The sequence below is a fragment of the Diceros bicornis genome, chromosome 5 (genome assembly GCF_020826845.1).
Source record: "Diceros bicornis minor isolate mBicDic1 chromosome 5, mDicBic1.mat.cur, whole genome shotgun sequence".
In the NCBI taxonomy this organism is placed as follows: domain Eukaryota; kingdom Metazoa; phylum Chordata; class Mammalia; order Perissodactyla; family Rhinocerotidae; genus Diceros; species Diceros bicornis.
In genome coordinates this window covers 29,882,071-29,892,910 of record NC_080744.1, presented here as the reverse complement: position 1 = coordinate 29,892,910, position 10,840 = coordinate 29,882,071, and the positions used below count along the sequence as shown (strand labels likewise).

General features: G+C 33.7%; 1 protein-coding gene across 1 annotated transcript; it reads left to right on the top strand.

Annotated features, from left to right (window-relative positions):
• The first annotated feature begins 2,284 nt into the window (after positions 1-2,284).
• On the top strand, positions 2,285-3,232 carry LOC131405343 (olfactory receptor 4K14). Its single transcript, XM_058540404.1, has one exon. It carries the CDS (start codon positions 2,300-2,302, stop codon positions 3,230-3,232), a length of 933 nt encoding a protein of 310 aa, XP_058396387.1. The 5' UTR covers positions 2,285-2,299.
• Positions 3,233-10,840: the final 7,608 nt, after the last annotated feature.

The following is a 10,840-nucleotide window of genomic DNA, read 5'->3' as shown; positions in this document are numbered from 1 at the left end:
TTTCTGATCCGAAATATGTTATTTTAGTCCCCTGTAGAAGCCTTACAAAACTATTATTTCAAGTTATATTCATCAATTTGATAAAGGGCCAACATAATAAAATCTCACTCAAAGGACAGTTCTACATCTTTTGTGAAATTGTTCATGAAGAATTCTGTTCAATGCCTTTATAAAATGGTTTATATGTTTATATGATATCTTCCTCTTAGTGAGGAGAGACACCCCTTTATTTCTCATGATTAACTAATAATGGGACCTATACATCCCATCCTACTTCTTCTGGAGGCTCAGAGCTACATTTTTAAATTAAATTCTGAATTTTTCTGTCATTCATGTATAATTGTGAAAACACTCCCCCAAAAATTATTGTATAGATTTTATTTGTAGAGAGGTCCTGAAAAGTATCTTTCATTGAAAGCCATCCTAAAATCTTCTCAGAAGTGGTCAGTTTATAAACAATAAATCTACAAATGAATAGCTCATTGGCTTTTTAATGCCAAACCCAGTTGATTAAAAACAACGATAAAATAAATTTTGTCAATAATAAAATTTCTGGGATCAGAAATAAACCTTGGGTTAGTTGATTTATTTCCCTTTATACCGATTGGTTTCTACACTGAATTACGTGAGGATGGGAAATTGTGCTGGTGTTATATAGATATGGTCTGAATGAGTGAGTATGTTAGTGAGCAAATGAGTAAGGAAGGAGAAGATAGATTGACTACTGCCAGGAGAAGTCCTGGAAGGAACTGAGATTGTCAATTCCAAAGCAAGCATTATGGAGATGGTTGTACAAATCGGTAAATTCACTAAAAATCATTATTGAGTTTTACTTTTAAAATGGGCAAATTTTACAGTTGGTAAATTATATCTTAATAAAGTGGGTTTAAAAAAAAAAAGATTCCAAGTAGGCTTAACATGGGAGAACCCCAACTCTATTGCTTTTGAGCTGAATATTAAGTGGAGAAAAAGATGGGACTATCCTGAACCAGATCTTCCTTATGATTCATTTAATCATAAGCATTATAACAAATTATATCATAAGATTTTTTTGAGAAAATAATTTTTTCCTACTTTTAAATCATAAAAGTAAAAATATATTCTCAATTATAAGACATAAAAGCACAACATTTATAACAAAACACATCATAATATACTACTCTACATCCCTGTTAGCATGGTAAGTATCAGTCTACACTCTTTTCTCTCTCTTTTCCATTTGTTGTTTATAGCCCATATTTCCAGCCTTTTGCAATATTTTATAAGTGAACTCTGTCAGATTTGTGTCATCTGTAAACTTGATAGTTTTGTTTTATCCAGATGTGTGGCCTGCAATTAGAAGCTGTTCTCTCTGATGGTATAGATTAATGCTCTAGATTAACACTTTATGTAACTGTGCTATTATTTAGATCAAAGTTTCCTCAAAGACATTATCTGAGAATATGACAAATGCCATTCTATAATTCACATATAACACAATAATGTCACTACCCCAAAATTACTAAACAACATTAACTTGAGTTCACGATCTAGGAGCTATCCCATATTTATACATCATCCCAAATATGTTTTACACCCAGAACATGCTTTTTTGGCTTGAAGAAATCTTTCTCCTTTTAACTGAAGGAATGAAATTTACTTCTTCTTTTGGCTTCAGGAGAGAGACATGTTGATTGGTGTTTAGATACATAGACACAACTGCACACCAAAGTGCCTTTCGCTAGATTTTGCTCTGTGTTTGTGTGGGTTAATGGAGAGGAGAAGGGAGAGACACTTGATAATGTGTATGCAATTGCCTTTGTTTTACATGATGACCTTTTTTTTTTTTGCAATTGAGCTTTAATTTAAATTCTTAGGTCTGATGCTTAAAAACAGTCACCTATTGGGCAATAATATTGACACAGATGAAGAGACCATAATATCATTCAGAAAATCTTTGTATTCTTAATCCTCTTAAGCATTTTCAGTTCACATTCTGTACTTGGTTGATTCCACATTTTCCCATGGACAAATGCTAGAGATGGGAGAAAAACTCTCAATTCTCATCTATTCTGGAGTCTCCTTGAATATCCAACTACCTCTAGGAAACATTGAAGTCTGAAAAAAGTAAATATACATGTTGGTATGGAGTTGGTTTTAATCTTCCATATATTGTATTTGAGATTCTCTCTTACAAATTAAAAAATATATTCAAATAATACTTAGTTGATCACTTTCATGTGCCTGGCAGTTGACAGGCACTTTCACTTACATTTCTTTTCTTTATATAGATTCAGAACAAAATCTGAAGCCTGAGATAATGGACCTGCAGAATTATTCCTTGGTGTCAGAATTTATGTTGCATGGACTCTGTACAACATGGCATCTCCAAAATTTTTTCTTTATATTCTTCTCTGGGATCTATGTGGCCACTGTGCTGGGTAACCTCATCATTGTGGTCACTGTAATTTTTGACCCCTGCTTGCACTCTTCCCCTATGTACTTCCTGCTCGGGAATCTATCTTTCCTGGACGTGTGGCTAGCCTCATTTGCCACCCCCAAGATGATCAGGGACTTCTTTAGTGATCGAAAACTCATCTCTTTTGGAGGATGTATGGCTCAAATCTTCTTCTTGCACTTTATTGGTGGGGCTGAGATGGTACTTCTGGTGTCCATGGCCTATGACAGATATGCGGCCATATGCAAACCCTTGCATTACATGACCATGATGAGCCGGCAGACTTGCATTGGGCTGGTGTTGGTTTCATGGGTCATTGGATTTGTGCACTCTATCAGTCAAGTAGCCTTTACTGTGAATTTACCTTATTGTGGCCCCAACGAGGTAGACAGCTTCTTCTGTGACCTTCCTCTTGTGATCAAGCTTGCCTGCATGGACACCTACGTCTTGGGTATACTTATGATCTCAGACAGTGGATTACTTTCCATGAGCTGTTTTCTGCTTCTCCTGATCTCCTACACTGTGATCCTCATCACTGTCCGACAGCACACTGCTGGTGGGGTATCCAAAGCACTCTCTACTTGCTCTGCACATATCATGGTAGTCACTCTCTTCTTTGGGCCCTGCATTTTCATTTATGTGTGGCCTTTCAGTCGGTTCTCTATGGACAAGCTCCTCTCTGTGTTTTACACCATTTTTACCCCACTCTTGAACCCCCTTATCTACACATTGAGAAATAAGGAGATGAAAATAGCTATGAAGAAACTGTGGAACCAACATGTGACTTTTCACTGAATTCCATCTTTCCACAGATATCATTTCTTTAATATGATTCTGCTCAAAGATTTCATTCTGACATTATATTGTCAAAATTTGTATTATGTTATATTATGGAGAAATAGTTGTTGATTTCAACAAAAATTATATCTGTATATTTACATTCAACTCCACACATACACTTCAAAATGAACCCTGCAATTTTTTTTCTTTTTTTAAAAGCTAGATTTCTCTTACTAGTTTATTTTGTATAAAAAACTGTTACGGAAATAAATTTTCATTTCCTAATCATAGTCCAACACAGCACGTGCTGTCAATTCATAGACTTTCAAGACATGAGAAATTTGGCACAGGGAAACTAGCCTGAAAGTAAATAACGCCTTGTGAAGCTTTGTCCTAGTTTTGAAAATCTGAGAGGAGAAAAAGAAAACACTATTTCAAGATCCTATTTATTTGAAAAGTATATTTTTTTCTTCTGAATGTGTATTATACTTAAGTTTTTTATTTAAAAAATGAATGCATGCCAATGATATTCAACTAAAGAAGTTAATTTTAATATGGGAAAATCAGTATTTTACGGCTAAATATTTAATTGTGTAAATATAAGCTCTAGTGTTACCATTTAATATGCATTGGATTATTAAATTAATTAAATTTAAATTAAATTTAATTAAATTTAAATTTAATTTTTATTCAGTAGATTTTAAATAAATGCTGCATCTTACTGAGTTGATTCTCTCCCTTGGGGAGTCATCTATTAGGAAGTGTGTGTTTAAATACCACAGATTGCAGTGTTATGCTGAGTTTTTAAATGTCTTTGGATCCTAAAAAGACAATCATAAGCAAGAGTTAAATTTGCAATTAACTAAATTAATGTTCAGAGATTTCAAGCAATTTTCTCATAAATTGATTCTGAAACATCAAACCAAACCAGAGGATTGGGTAATGATTGAATTACTTGCATAACTGGATGAAACTTCCAATAATTTTGGACATTGTGTTCAATCAGAAAAAGCATATTCCTGGGTACTTCTTTTTTTTTTTAAATTTTTTGTTTATTGCAGTAACATTGGTTTATAATATTGTATAAATTTCAGGTGTACATATTTATACTTTTATTTCTGCATAGATTACATCATGTTCACTACCCAAATACTAACTACAACCCATCACCACACACATGTGCCATATTATCCCTTTTGCCCTCCTCCCACCCCCCTGCCCCTCTGGTAACCACCAATCCAATCTCTGTCTTTATGTGTTTGTTTGTTGTTGTTATTATCTACTACTTAATGAGGGAAATCATATGGTATTTGACCTTCTCTCTTTGACTTATTTCACTTTGCATAATACCCTCAATGTCCATGCATGTTGTCACAAATGGCTGGATTTCATCCTTTCTTATGGCTGAGTAGTATTCCATTGTGTATATATACCACATTTTCTTTATCCATTTGTCCCTTGATGGGCACTTAGGTTGCTTCCAAGTCTTGGCTATTGTGAATAACGCTGCAATGAACACAGGGGTGTGTGCATCTTTATGCATTGGTGTTTTCAAGTTCTTTGGATAAATGCCCAGCAGAGGGTACTTCTGATTTCGTTTATGACTACAATCCTACACATATACATAAACACTAAAAGAATATAGAAGAAAAATAATTTCTGCCTTAAGATAAATTTTGCTACAGTCCCCTTGCTTGCTATTGTGATAATACTGTGTTTTGATTTTATAGACTTTGGACATAGTCAAATTTTATGATTATATCCATATATGTGAACATTAAAAGAGCTTAAAAGGTGGGCCCAGCCCAGTGGCATGCTGATTAAGTTTGGCGTGCTCTGCTTCAGCAGCTGGGGTTCGCAGATTCAGATCCTGGGTGCAGACCTACACCACTCGTCAGCCATGCTGTGGTGGCAACCCACATACAAAATAGAGAAAGATTAGTACAAATGTTAGTTCGGGGTGAATCTTCCTCAGCATAAAATAAATAAATAAATAAAAGACAAAAAAAGAGCTTAAAAGGAATTCAAAATCTATCTTAAGATTAATTTTCTTAGTTTATATTAATATAGTACTGATTATTGACTTTATAGACTTTGGACACAACCATTTTTTACCAGCAAGATATAACTAATACTATTTATAATTTTATTTATTCAATTAATGAATGTTTGTCAACCTGCTGTATTCAAGATTCCATGCACTGAGTTAGGAGTGGAGATAGAGTATTTAAGAACACACATTCCCAGTTTAGTGGAGTAAAAGCAAGTATACAGACAATCACAAAATATATTGTGAAATGAGAGGTATGATAGGAATAAACATGATATACTCTGAGAGCACATGAGAGGGAAACATAATCCAGTCCTGCTGTTTAGGAAAGACATAACTTGTTACTTCAATTTTTCTCTGATTTCCAAGGATTCTGGATTTTGTCCTACTACTATAGACACACACACACACACACACACACACACACACACGATGTGTTTAGCACAGAACCAGGCATATAGTAAGTAGCCAAATATATGCTAGATCCCACAAAGTGTTTCTGATTTTTTAGAACTATCCAATGGCTCATGTCTCATACCCAAAATCTGCTCAACTCTTCATGTTACTTTGGCCAGATCTAGGAAGACAGTTGTGGACTATTGCACTATCCACCTAGGTGCAGAATTCCCTGGAATTTAGTTGTCTAGACTGAATAAACATGGTTGCTTGATGCCTTAGTGAAATGAGTAGAAGGAGTCACCAGTTTCTGTTTTCCACAAACTATGGGCTTTTGCAGGGAACTTGCCATTGTCTGTTCACAGGAATCCATAGGTTCCAAATAGAGGAATTTCCTTGAATTTTGAGGAAGCACTTACAAAACTCATTTTCCTATTTGAAATAAGGTAATTTAAATACATAATACAGTGTTTCTCAAAGTGTCATTTGAAGACTGCTTATATTAAAATCACCTGGGATGCTTCAAAAAATGCAAATAATATGGTTCCATCATTGACCTGCTGAATTTGAATTCTAGAAACGAATCCCAGAAGTTTGCTTTTTACTGTAAGCTGCCTCAGGTAATACTAATTCACAATCATGACTAAGAATCACTGAATAATCTTGACATTATCTATCTGCAGGAGTAGTTGCCATTAAAGGGTAGTTGAAAGGATTTGCTTACGAGAGAACTCTCTATTTATGGGCTGAGATGTGTTCTCAGAAATATGTCACTAGGATGTATTAATTTAAAAAATTGTGACCTCATAAAATATAGTGTTTATCATCGGTAGAAAGGTCATTGAGAAGTTTTTGTGAAGTTGAAAGCATCTTAAATATTTCTTCTTGTCTTTAACTGCAATCATCAAGAGACCAGCTTCTTCCTCTTCTAATTCTCTGTGATATATTAATGTTTTTCTTTAACAGGAGTATTAAAATCACTTTTAAATAAAACTATTTGTCCAAATAGTTTTATAATTTAAGTCATTTCTAAATGCTAAATTCTCAAAGGAAACCCCCCAAATTAAGCATTTCCATTTGAAGTAAAATTCCATCCCTATACATGGGGAAACTATTTTTTCATTTTGATCTTTTCCTCTTCCTCTAGCTCTTTCACTTGAGCTCAGAAGCAGTTTAAGAAGAAAAGGTTAAGGAGACTTCCATAGAAAGAAATGCTATCTTTAATCATTGGCTTTCCTGATACTTCGTCTTCCTCCATCAGGAGGGACCTGATGATCTTGCCCAAGGAAGTGACTCAGTTTTGCAAATCTAAGGTTCTTTTCAAGAAACACTTTCTGTCCAGTTTCCAACGTCTAGAATCTGACGTTCTCGCTAGGAATAAAATGCTTGTGTTATATACCTTTGATGTTACATCTGCTTTCAATGAACCATTAAATCTGAAAGGTTTTCACTTCTGTCTTTATTAAATCCAGTCCATTTCCATTTACTGAAATCACATCTAGACTTTTCAGATCAAGGTATTCTGAAAGTCAATTTAGAGACTTTAAAACAACTCTTCTTTCTCTATGCATCTCTCTCTTCTTTGATACTCTGTCCTGTGAAGGCTAGCTGCCTTGGTCTCACCAGATTCACATCTTCATCTCCTCAACTGTGGATGTTCATCAGACTCTGCCTGAGTTTTCCTTCTCTGTGCTGCAGCCTGGAAACTCTCTCACAGCAAAAAGGTGGGCAATCATAGGATTCACTTCATTTGTTTCCTATCTCTCAGAGACAATTGTCATCCTTCATTGCTTGATGTCCAAGACTCTGAGGACTGTTGTTTCCTGTATTTTATGTTTTTAAATTGTTTCAGATGGAAGAGTAAATCCAGTTTCTGTTACTCCATCTTAGGCAGAAGCAGAAGGCATGGTCTGTGTGATTGATATAAAATTTCTCTTCCTGAAAATAAGCCTTGACATGAGATAAAGCAAGTGTAAGATTACACATAGAGATGCCAGTAGAGGTGTTGGGTGGAAATGAAAGGGATAATTTCATTTTTATAAGTTCAAGAATAGAAAGAAATTAATGTATGCATTAAAAGTTGTGATTGTGGTTGCCCTTAGTGGATAGAGGTTGGAAGGGACAGTGAAGGACTTTCCAATGTACTCATAATGTTTCTCAATCTGGGTGCTGGTTACACAGTTGTGTTCACTTTGTGAATTTTATTGAGTATGCAATTATTATTTGTATACTCCTGTAAATATATGTAATTCTTCAATAAAAATGTTTACATATAAACATATAAATGATCAGTAAAATGTTACTTATTTTAATAGTAATAAAATAAGCTTCTGATAAGATCAAAATAAAAATAAGGCCAAAAAATCGAGTTTTTGTAGAAATACTAACCCCCTCTTACTCCCTCCCACAGTATCCCAGGCTGTCAAAGCTTTATCAGTGATCTTGCTAAATTTTCTAGAAAATAAATTTCTTCCCCTATATAAAAGTGTTCCAGAAAAAAAGAAAGTTCTCAAACTTATTTTATAGGATTAGTATAAATTTGATACCAAATGAAGAAAAGAACAATAAAGTAAAATTATAAATCAATCTCAGTATTTATTATAACAGATGCAAAAAAACCAGACACTGGTACATATTCAAGCCAATATTGTATTTAGGTGTTCCTTAACCAAGTGTAATTTATCCCAGGATGATTTATCCAATGATGGTTCAACTTTAGAGATTTCTCAGTGTAATAATATATTTTATAGATTCAGATATTATGTTTAAGTCTTCAATCCATTTTGAGTTAATTTTTCTAAGTGGTGTAAGACTGAGGTCAAATATTCCTTTGCATGTGGTTATCTCATTTTCCTCAACAGCATTTATTGAAGAGATTATCCTTTCCCTATTGAATATTCTTGACTCCCTCATCAAAGACTAATTGGTGGTATATGGAAGAGTTTATTTTTCAGCTCTCAATTCTATTCCATTGGTCTATATGTCTATTTTTAGGCCAGTAATCATTCTGTTTTGATTACTGTAGCTTTGTAGTATTGTTTGAAATCAGGAAGTATGATGCCTCCACCATTGCTCTTCTTTATCAGGATTTCTTTGGCTATTCAGGGTCTTTTGTGGTTCCATACATATTTCGTGATTTTTTTTTTATTTCTATGAAAAATGTCATTGGAATTTTGATAGGAATTGTATTAAATCTATAGATATCTTTGGATAGGATGGACATTTTAACAATATTAATTCTTCCAATCCATGAGTATGGGACATATTTCCATTTGTTTGTATCTTTTTCAATTTCTTTCATCAAAGTTGTAGTTTCCAATGAACAGATCTTTTACCTCCTAAATATTTTATTGTTTTTGATTCTATTGTGATTGGGATTGCATTCTTTATTTCTTTTTCAGATATTTAGTTGTTAGTGTATAGAAACAAAACTGATTTATCTGCATTTATTCCATATCCTGCAACTTTTATGAATTTGTTGATTAGTTCTAGCAGTTTTTTGGTGGAGTCTTTGGGGTTTTCTATATATAAGACCACATCATGTGCAAACAAAGACAATTTTACTTCTTCCATTCTGTCTTTGATGTCTTTTATTTCTTTTTCTTGCTGATTGCTCTGGCTAGGACTTTCAGTACTATGTTGAATAAGAGTGCTGAGAGTAGGAGCTCTTGTCTTCTTCCTAATTTTAGAGGATAAGCTTTAAACATTTCACTGCTGAGTGTGATAGAAGCTGTGTGCTTGTCATATATGGCCTTTGTTATGTAGAGGTTTGTTCATTCTCTACCCAACTTGTTGCGGTTTTCATCATGAAAAAGTGTGTTATTTTGTCAAATGATTTTTTCTGCTCTAATGTGATGATCATATGATTTTTATCTTTCATTTTATTAATGTGATGTATCACATTTATTGATTTGAGTATATTGAACCACCCTTGCATCACAGGGATAAATCCTGCTTGATTGTGGTTTATGATCCTTTTAATGTGCTGTTGAATTGGGTTTGCTAATATTTTTTAGAAAATTGTACATATGTCCATTAGGGATATTGATCTGTAGTTTTATCATAATATACCTTTGGGGTTTTGGTATCAAAGTATTGCTGGCCCTGTAAAATGAGTTGGGGAGTGTTCTTTCTTCTTAATTTTTTTGCAGGAGTTTGAGAAGAGTTGGTGTTGATTATTCTTTAGTGTTAGAAATCACCAGTGAAGCCATCTGTGGCTGTATTTCATGAATCAATCTTGGTAAGTTATATGTTTTTAGGAATTTATCCATTTTTTTCTAGGTTATCCAATTTGTTGATTATAATTGTTCACAGTAGTCTCCTATGATCATTTGTCTTTCAGTAGTATCCATTATAACACGTCTTTTTTTTTTCTGATTCTATTTATTTGAGTCTTCTCTCTCTTGTTCTTAGTTTAGCTGAAGGTTTGTCAATTTAATTATCTTTTCAAAAAAACTAGGTCTTAGTTTCATTGATCTTTCTATTGTTTTTCTTGTTCTTATTTTATTTATTTTTGCTCTGATCTTTGTTATTTTCTCAATTCTGTTCAATTTGGGCATAGTTTGCTCCTTTCCCAGTTCCTTGAGATGTTGAAGTTTAATTGGGGTATTTCTTTTTTCTTAAAGTGGTGTCAATCACTATAAACTTCCCTCTTAGAACTACTTTTGCAGCATCTCATAGGTTTTGGTATGTTAGGATTCCATTTTCATTTGTTTCAAGATATTTTTTGACTTCCCTTTCGATTTCTTCTTTCACCACTAGTTGTTCATGTGTGTGTTGTTTATTCCCACGTATTTATGAAATTTTCAGCTTTCCTCATGTTATTGATTTCTAGTTTCATACCATTGTAGTTGGAAAAGATAATCGGCGTGAATTTAATCTTCTTACATTTGTTAAGAAATGTTTTGTGGTCTACCATATGATCTGTTCTGTGTGCACTTGAGAAGAATGTGTACTCTGCTGCTGTTGGAGGGATTGTTTTATATATGTCTGTTATGTCTATTTGGTCTACATTATGGTTCAAGTCCAACATTTACTTGTTGATTTTCTGTCTGAATGATCTATCTGTTGTTGAAAGTAGGGTACTGAGGTGTCTTACTATTATTGTGTGAATGTCTATTTCTCCCTTCAGATCTGTTAGTATTTGCTTAATATATTTAGGCACTCTGATGTTGAAT